Consider the following 21,080-nt stretch of genomic DNA (forward strand, 5'->3'; position numbering starts at 1 on the left):
CTACCCATACCACACGTACAACCAATAAACGGTGCACCAATGAAGTGCGAGATCGACCGAGAGTAAAACCTGCCCTAGTGTCAAATCTTTATTGCACCATTTAGAAAAGCTGCTTGTAGGCAGTTGCCAAACCCCTTCCTTTTTATAATATCCGTCGTTACTGTGGCACTAGAGCAGTCTCATACGCAATGGACTACTGATAAATTGCTAAAATGAATGCATTAAAAAAAAAAAAAAGCATTTGTGACATTTCACATGACCAGTTATGTCTAGCATATTAAATGTTTTACCACTACTTTAGTTTATACATTTAAAATTCCCATCCCTACTTTGGGTATCTACCACCACCTCCCCAGATAGTTAGGTTTTCTTGTGACAACTACTACGTGACTTGCATGTTCGTTCTTAAACACCAGTAAGAACCTTTCTTATTCTTGAGATGATTAGTGTTTCTAATCGAATTGTGATGTGAATTGACGCTATCTGTCTTGCCTCATTTTCCACCCTCTCCCCTGTTCAGGTGAGCCGCATGGACTACACTGAAATCACTGTGGATCCAAAGTTCCATCGTCACCTTATTGGGAAGAGCGGAGCTAACAGTAAGTCTGTCCTTCAGTCTAGTGGATCTGGAGATTTATTCGTAAGGTCATTTAACCCTTTCAGTCCTGATGGCACCTCAGGGTCCCACATTGTCTTGGTGCAGTATGTGATTTTTGACAGGATATGTTGGAACCTCACGGGACTCCTAGCTCCCAGTCCTATTGTGACTAGTCAATAAAGGAGTTTGTTCTTTAGCTTGACAATTCAGGACTGAAAGGGTTAAACAAAAGCGAGTGGCAATACTTCACACTCCTTTTGGATTGTCTCAGTTGTACGCTCTTGCTCAATTCTTTTTTTTTTTTTCTTCTCCCTAGTCAACCGGATCAAGGATCAGTACAAGGTGTCTGTTCGTATTCCTCCGGACAATGAGAAGAGCAACCTGATCCGGATCGAGGGCGACCCCCAAGGTGTGATCGAGGCCAAGAAGGAGCTGCTGGAGCTGGCATCCCGCATGGTGAGTTTCCCGGCCCCTTTCTCCTGCTGCTTGTTCTATGGTAGAGTTATACAGTGGCCTCAATAGTTAAAGAATCTGGACAACTGCTAAATTTGAGCCTGGTGTATCTGGGAACATTGTAGTTTTCAGTTGTCTGCATGTGCATCAGAGCTGTTAGTATCTGGAATAGTTTAGAGCAAAACTGATTTTTGTTTTAATCATACAGGAGAACGAGCGTACAAAGGACATGATTATTGAACACCGTTTGCATCGAACCATCATCGGCCAGAAGGGAGAGAAAATCAAGGAAGTCCGTGATAAATTCCCCGAGGTAGGTTGTGAGTGATTCTAAGTCTGCATTCACACTGGGTTTGTTTTCAAACGGACTCTGCCTGGTTCATTTAATTTGAAACAATGTGTCCATGTGCTTGCTGTGTGTGCTATCATTTTTTTTTTTTTTTTTTTTTTTTGTCCTCTTTCAATTTTCAGGCCCTTGTGTTCACAATGCAGTTTGCAAATGTACACGGTATGTTTGGTCTGTGAACCGGAAGCTTACAATATCCTGCAAGGCATATTGAAAGATGGCAGCTATTGATGTGCTGCTTTTGGCTTTTAAAATAGCATGTTGTAGATTCGTACATATTGCTGAGGAAGAGCACTGAGGGAGCACTGTGCTAATGAATACATGATTTGAGTACCTACAGTAGGAGAACAATCTTTATGCAATTTTGCACTGTTCTCCTACTGTCTGAATGACAAAGTAATTGAAGAAAAGACTGAATATATTTTACTATTTGAGTTTTGTCCAGTTCGGCTTGTTTTTTTGGTATATGACAACATTTCTGTCTGCTTCCGTTTCTCCCACTGTTTTGATTTCCAGTGGGGGAAAACTGGGTTGTTTTTGTTTGTCAATTCACTGATGCTGTAGAAACTTAAGCCATTAAAATATAATAACACAATAGTTTAGAAACTAAACAGAGTGAATTTATTGTAAATAACACCTTTTTTTTATATTGTCATCTAGTCAATACATGTTAAATTTACAGCCAGATTTAAAAAAAATGATCTGCTGTTGCAATTTAAACACACAATCGGAATGAGTAATCAAATAATCCATATTTGTTTTAGTTTTGAATGATGCCATCGCAACATAATACATTTTTCTGCTATAAGACACAGACCCAGTGTGGACACACCCCTCGTCTTTGTCAAATTTGTATGTGGGTGTAGGATGTGGTAATCCGCTCCGATTATGACAGGGATATCTTTCACCCACCATGTGTTGGTAATAAAACCTGCAATGCAGTATATTGAATGTATACTGCTTGACATTAAGGTGTGCTTTTAGTAAAAATTTTACAGTGAGCTGTGGTCTGGGAATATTTGGATGTTATGATGACCTAAACTGCTCAGTTGCCCTTTTTTAAATGTGGGTCATGGTTTAGAGTTGTTTTATTTCTCACTTTTTAAAGGTCATCATCAATTTCCCTGACCCTACACAAAAAAGTGACATTGTCCAATTCAGGGGACCCAGAACTGAAGTGGAGAAATGTACCAAATTCATGCAGAAGATGGTGGCTGAAATGGTAAGTTAACATATTGCTTTTTCCTTTTGAATACAGAAAATGTATACTTTTGTTTTTGTCTAAATCGTTTCATACGAGCTTGGGCAAATGCAGGTTCTAGTACCAAAATGTACTTTTATTTATTTTTCTATTTGTAGATGGAGAACAGCTTCTCTATTTCGGTTCCAATTTTCAAACAGTTCCACAAGAACATCATTGGGAAAGGAGGAGCCAACATTAAAAAGGTAGGAGGCACAAACCCTTGAAGGAAGGGGGAGGGTGTTTGTGCTTTGAGCACATGCAGGATACTCTGCTAAACAAACAAGATTTGGGAGGTTGGCAGGGGAACAGTTTGCCTGAAGCACATGTCATTTAGCCTGCTATTTGTCCCTTGTTTAATCACCATGCCTTTCTTGTGCCACTCCAGATTCGTGAAGAGACCAACACTAAGATTGACCTTCCAGCTGAGAACAGCAACTCTGAAGTAATTGTTATCACTGGGAAGAAGGCAAACTGTGAGGCTGCGCGAAGCCGCATCTTGGCCATTCAGAAAGAATTGGTAGGTTAACAGGCTATTTAGAGAATGGGAATATTTAGTCACGAAGTAGACCTGTTCCACAAACAAAACTGGCAGCGACTCTTATGAAATTAGAGAAGTCAAATTTGAGCAACTTGAACTATACTTTTATTCTTTTATGCCTCATGTATTAAATGGCGTTCTTGAATGTGTAACAATACCCTGTGCCGCCTCTGGGGAATGACCTTATTTAGGCGTGTGAATATGTGAGAACTTTGTGTTAGCGCTTGTAGTTTGGTAACCATAAATCAGAAATTAAAACCCAATAATCAACAGAAAGGCATTAAGTAGACATTTCCAATGATATAATGTTTGGTTATAGGATGTTATATTTTTTCACAAGCCACGCCTCACAAAATATGAAATTGTATAATAAATATTTGTAAAACCTTCAATGTACTATTTTTTTACAAGGATTTCAAATCAGAAATTGAAATTGCTTGGATAGTTGCAGAGCTATACAGGGTTTTGTAATGCGTGTATTTTACAAAAAAGAGCTGAAATGGCGAATGCAGGTCAGCTGTGAAATTAAACTGAAAACCTAATCTCTTGTTTGTGAGAAATATTTGTGTATAGAGGTAGCAAAATAGATGTTATCTATTTATTCAAAAAGAAAAACTTGTGAAATACATTACTGGTAAAGACAAAACAAATGACAACATGCTTCCAATGAAAAATAGCTAAGTGATAAGTAGTAACTACATCTAAATTATCCATCATTTTACACGCAGAGAAATGAAGAAAACATAGGGAAAGAACACGAATAATATAAACTATTGAAGTTACACCTAAGTTTGCATTGGATGTGTGCAACTCGTTTACATTAGTTCTGCCTCCATCTGGAGAAACATTTTCAAAACCACACAAACAAGTAACTTCATTTTTATTTATTTATTGTCTGTCGCGATATCCTGCCCCTCACGCAATCAGTCAAACACACAGCATTGTTTGGAAGGTGTTTTTTTTTTTTTTTTTTTTTTTTTTTTTAATAAAACCTAAATAAAGCAATTGTTAGTTATTCCCAATTCTTAGCTTTTAGATGTTATGGATCTTCTACTTTAGGGAGTGTAGAAGGGGAGATTCGGATGTGTTAAATTAGTACCTCGTTGAACTTGGCTGTAGTGGCGGACGCAAGTTAATCATCCAATCATTCTTGTAGTTTAAAAAAAAAAAAAAAAAAAAAAAAATAGTCCAACCCACCCCTGCTCTAAACCAATTACATGGAGGCATTCACCGTAGTCTTGGCTATGAATAGATGGGGAGGGGGAACAAGATTGCTGGTTGGACGGCTGAGATGCACTTTGTAATAGACATCGTAGTATCGAAATTGGAGCACGTCGGCAGCAAAGGGTTAAACATCTGCCTCTATTGTCATTCTTATTACTGGTCCAGATATTGCCAGTGTTCAGACCTGATTCTTAGTGCCGTATTCTCAATCTGTTTCCTGTCTGAGCCTGTATGTGCTTGACCTGTTCCCCTATTCCCTTGTTTTGCAGGCAAACATCATTGAGATGGAGGTCTCCATCCCCTCCAAGCTGCACAACTCCCTGATTGGCTCCAAAGGGCGCTTTGTGCGTTCTATCATGGAGGAGTGTGGTGGCGTCCACATCCATTTCCCTACAGAGGGCTCTGGCATTGACACAGTGACTATCCGGGGGCCAGCGGAGGATGTAGACAAGGCCAAGCAGCAGCTGCTGTCCTTGGCTGAGGAGAAGGTATGGCCTTGGAACTCTTCCTGAGAGAGTGTAGTTTCTTGTTCCACATGCACTTTGTTTGAATTTAAGCCAACTTCCTGAACGTTTCCACTGGCTATAGAAGATGTACAGCCCCCAGGTGAATGTTTTTGGTATTACCTGGTGTAGTTTTCAGAGCCATGATATGTGTTTTTTAATTAACTTTGAAAACTTTGGGTGCAGCTGTAATGACTCCTTTAAGTGCTAGATCAGCACGAATACACAGTTAAGCAGCCTCAGTCTTACCAGAGGTTTGTTTCCATTCACACAGGTTTTGGCTGTCTGCATTGAAATGGGTTTCTACTTCAAACTACGTGCAAGCCACAAATGGCAACGAAATGCTAATTACAGCAGGATTTAACAGGACTTCAAACTCATTTTTCATCCTTTGTTTAGCTTGTATAGTATTCTAGTAGTAACAAAACAATTTTCTTTATTGTAATATCTTAACCACACTAAATGTTTAATGGCCATGCTACAGAAAACCGACTGGAGGCCTTCTGTTTTTCTTGAAATGTTTGTTTTAATTCTCCTTCTCCCCTTAGCAAACGAGGAGTCACACTGTGGAGTTGCATGCCAAGCCAGAGTACCACAAGTTCCTGATTGGGAAGGGAGGTGCAAACATCCGCAAGGTGCGCGACAACACAGGCGCCCGCATCATCTTCCCCACAGCTGAGGACAAGGACCAGGAGCTCATCACTGTGGTGGGGACGGAGGACGCTGTCCGGGATGCACAAAAGGAGCTGGAGGGCCTCATCAAGAGCTTGGTAAGGATCTGACCTGAATACCCGGCCACACTATTTCCCTGTGAGGTGTAGAGGGAGTTTTCAGAGGTTTGGAGTTCTTATAAATATTCTGCAAGCACTGTTCTTTCGGCAGCAGATCACATGATTAGTTGGTGTAGTATACAAGCATGAAAGCTGGCAGCCGATCAATGTTTAAAGCACAATTTTTAGTACATAAAATTACACAGGCTTCAAATGTAGTTATCCTGATTTAGAGTCTAGTTAATATAAAGCAAAAGTGGTTTCTTCACCATGTGTTTAAGTATTATTGTCTTGACTCTGATCAAATGAGCAACTAGAGGGAGCAAACTAGTTTTGCTCCAATATATGCATATTTTAATGTGTTTTTTTTTTTTTTTTTTTATTCTTCACGAATCAACACTAAATGACAGGGAATTCATTTAAACTTGGACAAATACTGATCTAAAGTGTTGCTGGTCATCCAGTATAGTTTAATTGTGATGTCCGTTTTCTTCTCCCCTGGATTTGCAGGAGAACATAGTGGAGGATTTTATGATCGTGGACTCGAAGCATCACCGGTACTTTGTCTCTCGACGCGGGCAGGTTTTGAGAGAGATTGCTGAGGAGTTCGGAGGTGTGATGGTCAGCTTTCCACGTACTGGCACCCAAAGCGACAAGGTCACCCTGAAGGGCGCTAAGGACTGTGTGGAGGCAGCCAAGAAACGCATGGCTGAGATTATCGAGGATCTGGTTAGTGCTAGAGCCCAGGGATGTCTGTATGGCTGGTCAGAGTCCTTTTGAGAATTAAATCCATTCATTCAATGTTTCTTGTATTTTTATTTAACTTTTTTGAAACTTAAGGTCCAAAAGGTTAATGACAAGAACATTTTAAGATGTCACTAGTGCAGTACACCCTCCAGTAGGACTCTGTCGTTGATCGTGAAATGCATTCTGATGGTTGCTGTCTTAATTATCTAATTTAACAGTAGCACTTGGCTCAAATGGTAGTTCAGTTCTGAACAGTGTATTAACCCTTTGCAGTCATTTGTTCAACGCTTGTCAGGCGCATCAGGTACAGTATTTTACACACGTGGTTTTAATTTTTTTCAGAGTAAAGAAACGCATTGCATGGCAAAATTACATCAGTACTGCATCTCCAGACAAGGCCCACCCTTCGTTCGCTATATTTCACGTACCTCTCTAGACTAGCATACTGATAAATGCTGTCCTGATCACTTGTTTTATCACCAAACTTCTCAATAATGCGATCAGTCATTACTTTATTACTATAACATTTCCAAAAAGCTCTGCAAATGTCTATTCTTTGAACGCTGGATGCAGAAGCAGCTACCACCTTTATGTCCGTGTTATCTCTGTAGCGGATGGGGTATGTATGAGATACGCCCCTTTTTTTTTTCTCTGGTTTCATTTGGCCATTTTGAAAGGCTCTCTTTTTCTCTTTTCTGGAGAAAATACGACTAGAGACCTGTGCTTTACGTCGTCTTGATGTCAGACGGTCCGACGTCGGACTGGAAAGGGAAAATTGTAATGTCGGACCTGGTCTGACATAGGACTGCAAAGAGTGTCAGTCTAGGGTTGGTATGGGTATGAACCTTGCTGTGTTTAAACTTTTTCCAGAGTTAAGTGTTTTAAACAAACCCATTTTAAACCGAAAAAACATAATTGACACGTGCTGGGCAATGAAAAGCTGAAGGAATGGAACAAGAATGTGAAGTGTCTTCATAGAGATTCTGGTCTGGTAGCCTGTGTAGTGATGTATTGTGGTTTCCTTCCCAGGATGCGCAGGTGACCATAGAGTGTGTGATTCCTCAGAAGTTCCATCGCTCCATCATGGGCCCGAAAGGCTCCCGCATACAGCAGATCACTCGTGACCACAATGTGCAGATCAAGTTCCCAGAGCGTGAGGACCCCCAAGGTAAATTTAATTCTCTCCCTGCATAGAAATCAAACTAAGCTTTTTTGAAAAACTTCTATGTTAACTGTCAAGATACTCTCTAGTTTATGCTTATCGTAGCTTTAAGATACTGACTGACCTTTGGGTGATGAAGAAAGCTGCATGTTTATCACAATAGTGAGGGGGACCAGAGAAGCTTGCCATTAACAATGAAGTCTTTATCACTATTGTAATGTACAGAATGCTTGTATACTACACCAGCTAATCTGTACATCTGGGTCTCAATTGTGCTGCAGCTACTCCAGTCTCTCCAGAGCCAGCAGTGCATGAAAATGGAGAGGTCAATGGGGAATCCAAAGACTTGGCAGACCCAGCAGCTCCCAAAAAGTGTGATGTCATAGTCCTCTCTGGGCGCAAGGACAGGTGTGAGGCAGCTGTGGAAGCGCTCAAGGTACATCCTATTTTTATTTATTTGTATATACATATAGAAACATTTAACTGTAGTCCTACCTACACAAGTTTCTCAGTTTAAGATTTTGGGGGATATTGTTTCTTCTGTTTATTAATCACTGTACACATTCTGTGTGGTGTGTTTTATTTATGGGGGATCAAGTGAGACCGCAAAAGTTATTCTGTAATGCAACTTTCAGAAATGCCAGTTTTGACAGTCAAACAGAGCAGTGTGTATTAACTGGGATTTGTCTACAGGCTCTGGTTCCTGTCTCCATCACAGTGGATGTGTCCTATGACCTTCACCGCTACATCATCGGCCAGAAAGGGAGTGGAATCCGCAAGATGATGGATGATTATGAAGTAGGTTTCATTTAAGCAGCAGTCTGTAGTTTTATTAAATACCTGCATTTCATTTGACATGAACCCATGTGCTTCAGATCCTGATTTTATTGCTACAATTATAAAGATGAACGCATGTGATTCTTGCTCAGATATAAATGTGTCTGCACTGCAGTTAAATGGGTTTGTTCATGCAATACTGAATGTGATTCATTTCCTGCACAGGTAAATATCCAAGTGCCTGCCCCTGAGCTGCAGTCAGACACCATCTCCATAACAGGGCTGGCTTCTAACCTGGACCGTGCCAAAGCAGGCCTCCTGGAGCGGGTCAAGGAGCTGCAGGCTGATCAAGAGGATCGGGTAAGAAGGGGCTTCACTACCATAGCTGTCAATATTGTCTTTTTAAAATGTATATGCATTGTTTTGAGGTAAAATTGTCAAAGTGATTGCAGCTAACAAAGGCATTCAATGTTTTCTCCGCCGTGCACATCTTTTCATAAGGTCTCGGATGTGCAGTTCTTTAAATGCGTGCTTTTAGTAAACATTCATTTTGAGTAGTGACTATAAACCCAGAAGACACTGCTGGTGTGAAATGGAGTAACAGACTTCCTGGAAGGCAAGACAAGTAAACAGCGTAGCTGCTTTAACTTAGTGTAGTGTCTGTTTTTCTTAAATGAAAGTACAGTGTCATTTAAAAACTGAATATTTGCCCCTTTTTGATGGTGCAAATTGCTTGAGGTTTGTGGAATTGTTTGGTGCAATTCAAGTCTTAAGATGCATTTAAAATCTTACATGAGTCTTATCAATTTGGGAAATCAAACACAGATGGCAATCATTCCTGGCTTTATGATTTAACCCTTTCCAGGCCTGTGTCGAACCATGTCTGACATTACTAATTTTTCCTTTCCGGTCCAATGTTGGGCCCTGTCCGACATCATCAAAAAGACGTCAAGCACAGGTTCCTAGTCGTTTTTTTCTCCAGAAAAAGCAAAGAAGCTTTCAATGGCTGAATGAGACAGATAGAAGCCAAAAACAAAAAAATGAACACCTTAACGCCAGAGGCAGATCTGAGCAACACACATAGTCCCTTCACCACATACATCACACTGACAAACAAACAAGATAGCTGCTTCCGCATCCAGTGCTCAAAGAATATCGCAGACATTTGTGATAACACAACCCCCACAGAATGCCACACAGACAACAGAATTAAATACTGGAGAAATTGTAATGTTGGACCTGGTCCGACATAGGACTGCAAAGGGTTAAACCTGTCTTACTGTGAATAAAATTGCTTTTAAATGGCATGTAAAATAAACTGCTTGTGTGAAAATAAATTGGACCTGATGCGCCTGACAGGGGCTGAATAAATGGACTGCAAAGGGTTAATTAATTTTCTGTATGAGTAAACACTTTTCTGTAAGTTATAGGCATTCTAAAATCGATAGACAATTAAAAAAATAAATACATATACAGTATACCTATAAAGCTTTAAGGGAGCTGTTTTAGGTAACTTTAAAAAAAAAAAAAAAAAAAAAAGAAAAAAAAAGATTGCACACATTCACTTGATATAAACAAGGAAGAAAAAACAATTTACATTAGAATATTGCATTTAGTCAAGAATGCAGTCTTTACCAGTGTCTCTTACCCTCCCTGACATCAGTTTCACTTCTCCCTTGCCCAGGCTCTGAGAAGTTTCAAACTGACCATCTCTGTGGACCCCAAGTATCACCCCAAGATCATTGGGAGAAAGGGGGCAGTCATCACCCAAATCCGCACAGAGCACGATGTTAACATCCAGTTCCCAGACAAGAATGATGACAACCAGGTAAGGACTGCCCCCTCATGGGGACTTGGAGAAATTAAGGGAGGCTAGCAAAATGTATTAGAGCAGTAGTTCCCAGTCTTGGTCTTGGGGACCCACTGTCTGGTTTTCATTCCAGCTGAGCTTTCTCTTTGGAATAAAAACCAGTACAGTGGGTCCCCAGGACCGGTTTGGGAACCACTGTTAAAAATAAATATGTAACGCTTGTCCAAAGTATTTTGGTCCTCCTAAACATATCCACAGTAACATTGGCCTGCCCCCCCCCCCCCGTTTTTAATGTATTTGTATGTTTCTGATAGACCACTAGTTCTCTATCTTTTATATGACTCCCTGCTCTGTAATAGACCCAAGCTAAAGCAGTATTAGTCACACACCTGGTTTGTGTGAAGGGTCATGTTGTGGGTTTGCTGTGCAGGACCAGATCACCATCACAGGGTACGAACGCAACGCAGAGGCTGCTCGAGACGGCATCATGCAGATCGTGGGAGAGCTGGAGGAGATGGTCTCCGAGGACATCACCCTGGACCACCGCATTCACGCCCGGGTTATCGGAGGCCGTGGCAAAGGCATCCGCAAGATCATGGATGAGTTCAAGGTGAAGCCCTTCATCTAGATCATTAACACAGTGCTGTTGCTTTGCAGCACCTAATTATTTCAGATTCATTCATGCATCCTGGCATTCTTCTTCTTCAGTTTTGAAATGCAATACGTTAACAGTAGAACCATCGCACCCTCAAAATGTGCGGCTTCGATATGAAAAATAATCAGACACAACTTTATGCAATAAACTTCAGTGTAGAAAGCTGTATGCACATAAATAACGTGTTATAAAAATATAGCCGCAGAGTTTCACAACAGGCACAGACATCAAAAGTTCTTCTATTGCATTTAACAACCTGGCATTGTCTTATTCCATGTGCCAGTGGACGCAGTGCTGGCTGAAGGTTGAGGGCCATTTGCCAGCCGGCTTTCATGTCTTAACAAAATGTTTCTGCCGTAGCTCCAGGGCTAGCTGCAGTCCATCAGTGATTGTATTGCCGGTGCACTCCTTGTACAAAACTGATGGGCACTGATTTGTGCAGAGAGCTTAGTTTATTTTTTATTTTACACCTGTACACACTCAGGATGAGAAGTACCTTGGCTATACCACACTGTATTGTGATTCAATGTGTATCTTGTGACAGCTGCTAATAAAATAAATATAGGATATGTAGAATGACTCTCATTAGTGTTTTAAGCACTCGACAGGAGTATATAATTTATTTTTATTACAAAGCCCAGACCAAGTTGTTGACTTTATTGTATTGATTTCTGGTGGTTGAAGAAGCGAGTGCTTATAACTTATTCATCTTTACGATTCTGCAGCTGAAACACTGTATGGGTATTTAATTCAAATATTTAGTAACACTTAAGAACGGACATGCACAAGATATTCACATGCGCGGAGATATTTAAATTTGAATTGCAAAAGCCATTCAAAAAGCGGCTATGGCGGTGCTATTTAAGTGATTCATACGAGGAAGCAGTAGCTTAATTTTATAGCCTTGTCTTTTGAAATGCTGAACCAGGGCTGTCCTTTTAAAGCTTAACCTGGATTCTAACAACAACTTCTAGAATCTAATTGCTTGTTGGCTTTAAAACCATTTATTTGCATGCCCTTGAGGTGACTTGGTTAGTAATTTTCTCCATCTAGAGTCAAAATAATTTCATAAAGGGACCGGTATATGTGTGTTACACTAGAACCGCTGGATTTTCGAACTACCTAGAGCCGCCACGTGGGTCACTTTGACCCATACGTTTTTAAGCTGCTTCGTGATGAAAATGAAAGGTATATTATTGGATACAACTGAAAACTTATATTCATGAACATCATATCTAACATTTTGCATTGCAGAAACACCGTATTTAAATGGAAAATTAAATATAATATAATATGTTTTATTTAAGATGAGCACATATACAGCATGACTACCAACAGGGGAAAAAATATACATGTTTCAAAAGAAACTTATGAACATATACCCGTGTAACTGTAAATGGGTGTATGTACACACAACTATAAAACAAAAATTGTTTCTAATACTACATAAATTGTATGACTACAAACAACAAAGGCTTTCAAGTGTGCTGGGAGAAGGGGGCGTGTCTTGTTTGCTGCATTTACAAAAATAATAGAATATCTTGCGTTTTATAGAAGACAGGTATTGTAATGCTTTGGTCGCATTGACCCACATGGCGGTTCTAGGTAGAACTGTTTATAACCTTTTTCATTTTTGCAATTCTGACTCTCTCAAAGGCCATCAGGATATTTAATTCACATATTTAGGAATGTCAAACGGACATACGCAAGACTTGCAATGGAAGAGTAACATTAAGTGCAAAATGGGTCACAATGACCCGCATGGCGGTTCTAGTGTTAATTAAACCCAATAAAATACATCCTGTAGTTTTGTAGTAGGAATATAAAATGCCATTGGAATTTTGACATTCACAATAAGTAATTGGCCACAAACCTTAAGTTCAAAGCATGTAATTCCGTGACCTGCACTTGCATTGTTTCACCATTTGGATCACCAACTCTTTCAGGTGGACCTGAAGTTCCCCCAAAGTGGAGCGGCCGACCCCAACTGTGTGACTGTCACCGGGCGCCCCGAAAACGTGGACGAGGCCATTGACCACCTGCTCAACCTGGAGGAAGAATATGTACGTTGTGGGCCAAGTGGCGTTGGCATCAAGAATTACTTTTTTAAAGATTTAACCACAGAAAACATGCATGCATATTACATTTTTATGTTGTAGACAGGCTGGAAACTATTTTACAATGATCGCATGAAGTAGCAAATTCACTGCAACCCATAGCACAATCATCTTGTTCCACCTCTGGTTTATTTTATATAATAGTTGTAGTCAAGAGTTTACATACCCCAGTGGAAATTTTATAATAGAAATTTCTCAAGAATTAATTGTAGGAAATCTTTTGTAGCAAAAATGTTTTGCTTTTGTGGATGAGGAAAGTTATTTCTGCAATTTTTTTTTATTTTTTTGCAAAACTTAAATGCTAATTCAAAAGTATTCCTATCCTGACAAGGAAAATTAAATTGATAGCTAGTTTTGTTATTTACCAATAACCACCCCTTTTAGAGGATTAGGATATTTTAATTCATATGGCATGATTCTTTAGTGCGTTCTCTCCCCCCCCCCCCCCCACAAAAGCCTTGCCAGACTTTGTCCAAATGGAATAACTGTCAGTGTGACGAGAGGCGTTTTTTTTTTTCCCCCCCGTCACTCCACAAAACCTTTGCCCAGAACTCCTATCCATCATTCAAATGCCATTTTGCAAATTGAGCTATTTTTGTCCTTGTGCCATTTTCCTAAGTGGCTTTTTTTCCTTGGCCTGTGACCACTGAGACCCTCACAATGCAATACTCAACCTATGGTTGAAATGGAAACCCCGGTCCCACTTGCAGCCAGATCGCTTTGAATATCTTTGCCAGTCAGTCTCGGATTGTTATTACCCTTCCTCACAATTCTTTTACTTGTTGGTGAAAACCTTCCTTCCATTCTGAGGGGGTGTTGAGTACCAGGAGTCTTGTACTTAATAGAAACAACATTTGAAATTGGAATACTCGTATGCTTGGGAATCTTTGTATCCTTCTCCAGCTTTTGACCATGAATAATTTTTTGCCTGAGGTATTTCAATAGTTCTTTTACTTTCCCATATTGACTTACTGGTAATGACAGCAATTATCTTATGCCTAACCCTTTTTATACTCTGAATGTTCACCAGCATTTTCTAGAATTAGGCTCTGCTTTATATTGAAATTTCTAACACTTTGTAGACAATACTGTCATAGCTTCAAAGAGTATGTCTGTTTACTTTTTGAATACAAAAAAATTGTTTATTAAATTCTTTGTTTTTGAGATTACTAGAAGTTATGTATTTCACGAAGTGTTATTTCCTAATTGCTTATGCCGCAGTAGTTTTTTGAGATTTAGTTATACTGTAAATTTACAGTATAATAAATTGCGAAAAACTACTTGCTTCTAAATCTTTTGTAGTCATTTTTGTATTACTTTAGTATAAATACATGTTAATTTGGATTCATATTGTTTTTTTCTGACTTTTTCTCTTTGGAAATAGTGATATTTTGAAATCACTGTCCTGGTCACAAAAGCAAAGTTTGTGGGGAATAATAGCCATTTTCTATACTTTTGAGGCATAAGCAATTGGGAAATAACAACTTACTACCCAGGAACAAAAAAAAAAAAAGTGTTTTCACTGGGGGTATGTGAACTTTTGACTAAGATTGCCATCTACACACAATAGATAATTGTTTTTGTTCCCCAGATGGGAGATGTGGGTGACAGCGAGTCTATGCAGACATACATGAAGCCCCTAGGTGGAGCTTCTGCTGCTGATGAGCCCAGGGGTCCATCCAAAGGGTTTGTGGTGAGGGATGCTCCATGGACCGCTGGACCCAGCGACCAGGTAAGTGTTTAACCTACATACGGTTTAAACGAAAAAGCAGGAGTCCTGCTTAAACTCATCTACTGTAATCGTATACTACCCTCTAACATGTACTGTAGAGATGTCATTTGAAAAGTAACTTTCTGTATTTATTCATCAAATCACCTATCACAATCTTAATCTGTCATTTTGAACAGATGCCTTAACGAGTTAATGAGTTTGAAAACAGTTCTTGCATAAAAATGGCCTTTTCTATTTGTTTTTGTGCAGCAGTACAATACAATATGGGCTACACTTTCCTGAACTGTCATGCTACTAGAACTAAGGCCATAATTAAACCAGTATTCTGCTGTCAAGTGGAAAGCTTGTCATAGAGTTCTATTGTTCCACAACTACTAGTGTTTGGTATGTAGCCTATTAAATTTCAGCTTTCCTTGTACATATGCTCTGTCTAGTTTTACATAATTAACTGTTCTGAGAATCATGGCTTCCTTCATGTTGCTTAGTAGTTCGACAGTATAAAATCTTTGTGACCATCTTTTTTTTTTTTTTCAGGCCCCAGACATGAGCAGTTCGGAGGAGTTCCCCAGCTTTGGCACTCCTGTTGCTCCCAAGTCCTCTCCCTGGGGACCCAAACGTTTCTGACCTGGAAGTGAAAGCTCGCCGTCCCCGCCTCCCCCGCCCCCTTTCCCAAACTGCTGACCTCCTGGACACTGCCCCTGCCCCTGAACTGTGGGCAGCGCTTCTGAAGAGACTGGGCAACTAGGCCATAAACCCCCTCATAAATGGACTGCCTTACCTCTTGATCAGAAGCCCAAAGTAGAATTTTTTTTTTTTTTTTAATTTGGTTAACTTGTCTTAACCAGGATCTGTTAACTGGCAACCCCTTGCTATATCCATTCTTACCCTGTTTCTATTTGTTTGAGTTAAGAGGTGTGGCTGTTTTTTTTTATTTTTATTTTATTTAAACCATCTTTACACTGCATTGAGTCGTCTTCGAGCTACACTGGATAATGCATAGACCTACTCATTCCATTGAAATGTCATGTGACAATATGTCCTGTGTAGCTACTAGTTGTCATCCTGGTAAAGCAGATTTTTAAAGAGAAATGATCCCTATTGGATAAACAGAACCTTCTGAATGATTTGCAGCAGCCTAGATTATGATAAATATTCAAAAGCAGCTCAAAGCTACTTCATTTTTAATGACCCACAGAAGATCTGGCTATTGCTAGCAACCTGGTTTTAAATTTGCCCCGCTAAAGGTTCATGAGTCAAGGCAGAGACTTGCCTAGTTTTTAGAATAGGGATCAAATTCTGCAGCTGCTTTGCTAAGTGGAATGGTGCCATTTAAGAGATTTAGTGAAGTAAATTCATGAAACTCTACATGTGCTTCTTCATATTTGATGATCACCTGAGTTTACCCCTCCCGCCCCCACTAAAGGTGAAGTATAAAAAGGTTTCTACTGCAAATGAGGTTTAACCAGTTCTTTTCTGATTTTTAGTGTTTTAAAATTCTCTGGCATCCAGTAAATCCATTCCATACCACATGGAAGGGAACAAAGCTGCTACCTAATGTGCTGTGTTTTATATTTAGAACAAACTGAACCAAAAAAATTCTAGAACCATACTTCACTATTTAGCTGCCAGGAACAGTTTGCCCTTTTTTGGGGTGGTCCTAGCCTTTTAAGGCATCTTTGGGACAGTGACCATAATAGAAGAGAGAAACTGTCAATCATAATAAAGGGTTAAAACACTACTTGTTTTCCTGTACAAAATGGTCTTTGTTTTTGTTTTAATGTTTAAAAATCATACTTGCTCTTCCTGGGTTATATTCCAGTATTGAACTGGGAAGTTCAGTCTAGTTTTGTCTTGGCCAGCGGGTCGGCGTCCAGTCACTATCTTGTCTTCCAGTTGCCAAACAAAGTAATCTGTTCCCATGGCAACAACCCTTTTTCTTTTTTTTTTTATTGGCTTTGATTTCAGAAATGAATATTATGCAAAAAAAAAAACAAAAGCGCAAAACATATGGATAACACTGGAATTGAAATGTCCAAAAATAAAGCAAAAATGTAAAGTAGTCTTGTCTCTTATTGTTATTGTTTTGGTGGATGTGTTGTCTAATGAATTGTCATTAACAATTTAGATGTGTTGCACCTGCTCCAAGCTGAGTTGTTTGGTGTTTTTTTTTTTTGTCATCTTTGGAATAGTCTAACAATGAACCGGGCAGCTGACAACACACCCCCTGTACAGAATTTGGCACCTTATTCGTAATAACTAGTAACACACTTTTGCAGTCATACTGCAATATTCAGAGGGCAATATTGCTGTATCTTAAGGGACAAGTGTGTGTGTGTGTATTATGTATATGTATATGTGTGTGTGTGTATATATATATATATATATATATATATATATATATATATATATATATATATATATATATATAAAAAATAATATATATCATCTATTATAAGGTATATATAGAATATATTATATATATTAATATAAAATCGGGATATAAAATGAGTGGATAAGTGGAGCCCCCCTCCCCCCTTCTCTAAACTAGTCTAGTTCCTACTAGCTCACTAATCTCAAACTTTGTCTTAATGGATCCAAGTGCTTTTGGGATTAGTCTGGTTCTTTAATTTGGAGGAACAAGATTATTTTATTTATGATCTTGAAGCTGCACAACAAACTGGAACAGGAAACAAATCCACAGATTGCTGTTGAAGTTACACTGCTCAGCCTCTGACACACTGATCCCTTCTCAGGCTTCAACCTCTGGTTGACACACTGAGGCCTTCTCAAGGTTACCCTTTACAGATGCATATTTCTTCCCATTTACATAATTAGCACATTTTTATTCATACCCAACATAAACATACTTTGCCAGGTGTCAATGGTTGGCTTTTTAGATAAAAATAAATATATAATTGAGAAGAACGGTAATTCCTTGTACAAGTTAGAAAAACTTGTTTGAAATTACCGAGTCCCTATACAGCTCCAAGAGTTTGCCGTTTTCACCATGTTGTAGCGGCAAAACTAAATCACTTAGAATTACAATCTGTACCAGTACCAAAAGTCTGAAACTTTCTTGCATCAAATGTAGAAAAAAAAGCATAAATACCTCTTATACACAATGAGATATAAGTCGTCAAACTAAGATGATTTTTTTTTTTTAGTCTTCAGTTTACTTTTAAGAGTGTAGCAACTTTTCAAACAGAAAAGCTAAAGATCTGGACATTTACCAGTCATGTGATTCTACATGTTGGTCAACGTCAAAATAAACCAGAGATCCCAAGCAGTTTGATATCCACACCATTTATATTAAACAATGTATTTGTTTTAAAACAGCACATATCGCACAAAAAATAATAATAAAAAATACCATTGTTGCAACATGAAGAGCACACAGCCATAGCCTGCTGCATCACTGGGCTGTTGTTGAAATGCTTTAATTTTTTAAGCTTACATCCATGCCTGATCAGCTTTTGCTGAAACTCTGAAGGTTCTGCTCGATTCTAGAAACGCTCTTTTTGAAAATATTTTAAAATGTCTGGTTTCCTGTTTGGTAGAATGCAGTTGTTCGTTTAATTAAAAATAAAGAAAGAAATAATTTATTTGGTAGAAATAAATGATTTAAACAAATGCATGGAGGAATAACTACATTTAGAAATATTTTTTTAAATGTAGAAATTAATACATGCTTAATAGCTTAAATCTCTAAATAAATAGCAAGCTAGAAAAATACATGTCATTAATTGATTTTGCTGATGTGTTTATCTACAGCAATTGACATTTATATACATATATAAAAAGTACAAGTTTCATGTATATATATATATATATATATATATATATATATATATATATATATATATATATATATGAGAGAGAGAGTAACAGCAAGTGCCACAACTTTTCCGGCTGGTGAAGTGTCCGCTCTGGATTGGCTGAAGCGGACATTGCCTCTCTCCGGCTCCCCTATAAAAGGGGCTGGGAGCTGGACATTGGGGCTAGCCTGGAGAAAAGGGACTTAGACTTGGAAATTGTTTAAACTTGTTATTTTGGTCAGTGTTTTGTGTGTGAAATAAAGCCAAGTGTTGTAGTTTGAAAAGCTCTGTTTTGTCTCCTTCTTAACATCGGTGTTAGCAGTGGGATGTGGCGACCAGTCAAGAGGAACCTGGAGTTGTAGCTGACCCCACTGGAAAGATGGGGATCACTGGTTGAACGGCCAGAGGGATGTGAGCCATCAGACCCCGGGAGCACATCCAAAGGAGGACTGGCGCCAGTGATCCCAACACTGGCAGAGTGATATAAAGACCTCCCAGTTCAATGGAAAGGTGGACTGGGACGCGTTCCATGCCCAGTTCAATCTGGTGGCCCACCTGGAAAGATGTACCGAGGACAAGAAGGCTCTCCAACTCGCCAGGTGTTTGGTGGAGGATGGCCCTGGAGCAACAGGCGGACTTTGGGGCACTGAGTGAAGCACTCCGGAACCGGTTTGGCAGCAGACAACAGCCAGGGCTGCTGTGTAACAAGCTCCGGGGATGGACTCGGAAGCAGGGGGGAGACCCTCTGTGAGCTAGCCGCAGTGATAGAGGTCTTGATGCATCGCGCCTTTGCACACATACTCCCTGCGGTGCAGGAAGAGCTGGCCAGGGACTAATTTGTGGAGGCAATCAGGACCGGAGAACTACGGGTGCAAGTGAGACTCTGCTAACCCCAAAGCCTTCAAGAAGCGCTGGAATTGTCATAGGAGAAGGAGGTGGTCTGGGCCAAGGAGCAGCAGGGACCTGCGAGAGGGTGTTGCATCTTCCTGGAGTGCCAGCCCTTACCCTGGCTGGACCCAGAACATCAGGCCCATCGGCCAACGGAGTGCAGCCACCAAAACGCCCCTCACCAACTTGTCAACTGCGGCTGGTCCCTGTTCCAGCTCCGGCGGCACACAATAAGACAAAGCGGCCGTCCCTGCGATCATCCCGGGGGAAGGGTTCTCCAATTTCCCCACCTCGCCAGGAGCAGCCTCTTGCCGAACTCCTGCCACCGGTCGTCACCACCACTGGGTCCAGCTGGCAGACGCCATCTGGTAATCGGCTCTGAAGTATGGAGGAAGTGGCGCACAAGACAGCAACCGCAGTATGGCAGCAAAATTGTGAGGGGCTATGCCTGAAGCAATGAAGCGAGCTGAGGGAGTTGTTGATGCACTTTCGCCACAAAAGCTGAGCAAGCAGAGCGGACACACCTGGTCCAGCACAAAATCGACACGGGGGACGCCATGCTGAGAAAACTGCGACCTCGCCGTGTGCCACTAGCTGTCCAGCCAGAGGCAGAAAAGATTCTGCGGGGATTGGTGGTCACTGACTTGATGGAGCCTTCTGAAAGCCCTTGGATGGCCCGGTAGTAAAAAGAACGGCGAGTGGAGGTTCTATGTTGACTACCGGCGGCTGACTGGGTCGCTAGGAAGGACTCTTACCCCCTTCCGCACATTGACGAATCCCTGGACCTGGTGGCTGGATCGTGAAATGGTTACCGGCAGGTATCTCTTGCTCTTGAAGCCCGGCCGAAGACTGCCTTTTCCACCAGGCAGGTTCTGGGCGTACGCCCTGCCGAACCAGGAGGCAGTGATGGTAGCAGAGGCACTACTGGAGGGGTTCATCTGCCAGTTTGGGGTTCTTCGGACCAGGGGCGGAACTTTGAGACCCAGGTCATGGCAGAGCTGTGCCTATGGCTGGGAAGCCACAAAATCTGGACCACTCCACTACACCCCCAAAGCAATGGATTGGTGGAGCAGTTGGTGACCCAGTTGGCCATCATCACTGCCAAGCACCAGCTGGATTGAGACTCGCAGCTACCCCTGGTCCTTCTGGTGTGCCGCTCCGTGGTGCAGGAGTCCACCAACTGCACCCTGGCCTTGCTGATGGGTAGGGAGCTGTGGATCCCGGCTACGCTGGTGTTCATTCGGCCACCCGACGCTGAGGTACTTCCTTCTGGACTTGAGTATGCCCGGAGGCTCCAGGACCAGATGGACACTGCCCACAACTTTGCCCGGGTGCAACTCCAGGTGGTAGGCTGCTGCCAGAAGCGGAACTATGACACTGGGGAGAAGAGGAGGCCATTTTGGGCAGGGAAGCTAGTTTGGGTGTTCCAGCCTCAATGAAAGCGGGGCCATTGAGTGAAACCGGACAGTGCCTGGATGGGGCCCTGTCGGGTGTTGGAGCCTCTGGGAGAGGTGATGTACCGGGTCCAGATTCTCCACAATGGCTGAAGGGTGGTGCACCATCGTGACCAGCTCGCTCCCTACAGCAGACTAGTCGGCAACATGCAGAGAACTGTGAATGCACCTGCTGGACAGCCTGGTGGACCCCCTGCCAGAACCACCACACCAGCGGACCCTCCCAGCTCAACAGCCATCCCGCAAGG

At 41.0% G+C, this 21,080-nt stretch overlaps 1 protein-coding gene across 1 annotated transcript in view; it reads left to right on the forward strand.

Annotated features, from left to right (window-relative positions):
• The window catches only part of hdlbpa (high density lipoprotein binding protein a), a 32,791-nt gene extending 16,057 nt beyond the window's left edge, over nt 1-16,734 (forward strand). Inside the window, exons 11-28 of the mRNA XM_041263661.1 lie at nt 521-599; nt 915-1,054; nt 1,260-1,364; nt 2,506-2,619; nt 2,757-2,843; nt 3,026-3,157; nt 4,672-4,890; nt 5,454-5,675; nt 6,186-6,404; nt 7,452-7,590; nt 7,866-8,020; nt 8,278-8,382; nt 8,587-8,721; nt 10,046-10,189; nt 10,602-10,781; nt 12,773-12,889; nt 14,535-14,675; nt 15,210-16,734. Coding sequence (XP_041119595.1) covers nt 521-599; nt 915-1,054; nt 1,260-1,364; nt 2,506-2,619; nt 2,757-2,843; nt 3,026-3,157; nt 4,672-4,890; nt 5,454-5,675; nt 6,186-6,404; nt 7,452-7,590; nt 7,866-8,020; nt 8,278-8,382; nt 8,587-8,721; nt 10,046-10,189; nt 10,602-10,781; nt 12,773-12,889; nt 14,535-14,675; nt 15,210-15,299 — 2,523 coding nt within the window. The 3' untranslated portion in view covers nt 15,300-16,734. The remainder of the gene's footprint in view (nt 1-520; nt 600-914; nt 1,055-1,259; nt 1,365-2,505; nt 2,620-2,756; nt 2,844-3,025; nt 3,158-4,671; nt 4,891-5,453; nt 5,676-6,185; nt 6,405-7,451; nt 7,591-7,865; nt 8,021-8,277; nt 8,383-8,586; nt 8,722-10,045; nt 10,190-10,601; nt 10,782-12,772; nt 12,890-14,534; nt 14,676-15,209) is intronic.
• Nucleotides 16,735-21,080: the final 4,346 nt, after the last annotated feature.

The sequence above is a fragment of the Polyodon spathula genome, chromosome 11 (assembly GCF_017654505.1).
Source record: "Polyodon spathula isolate WHYD16114869_AA chromosome 11, ASM1765450v1, whole genome shotgun sequence".
Classification (NCBI taxonomy): Eukaryota; Metazoa; Chordata; class Actinopteri; order Acipenseriformes; family Polyodontidae; genus Polyodon; species Polyodon spathula.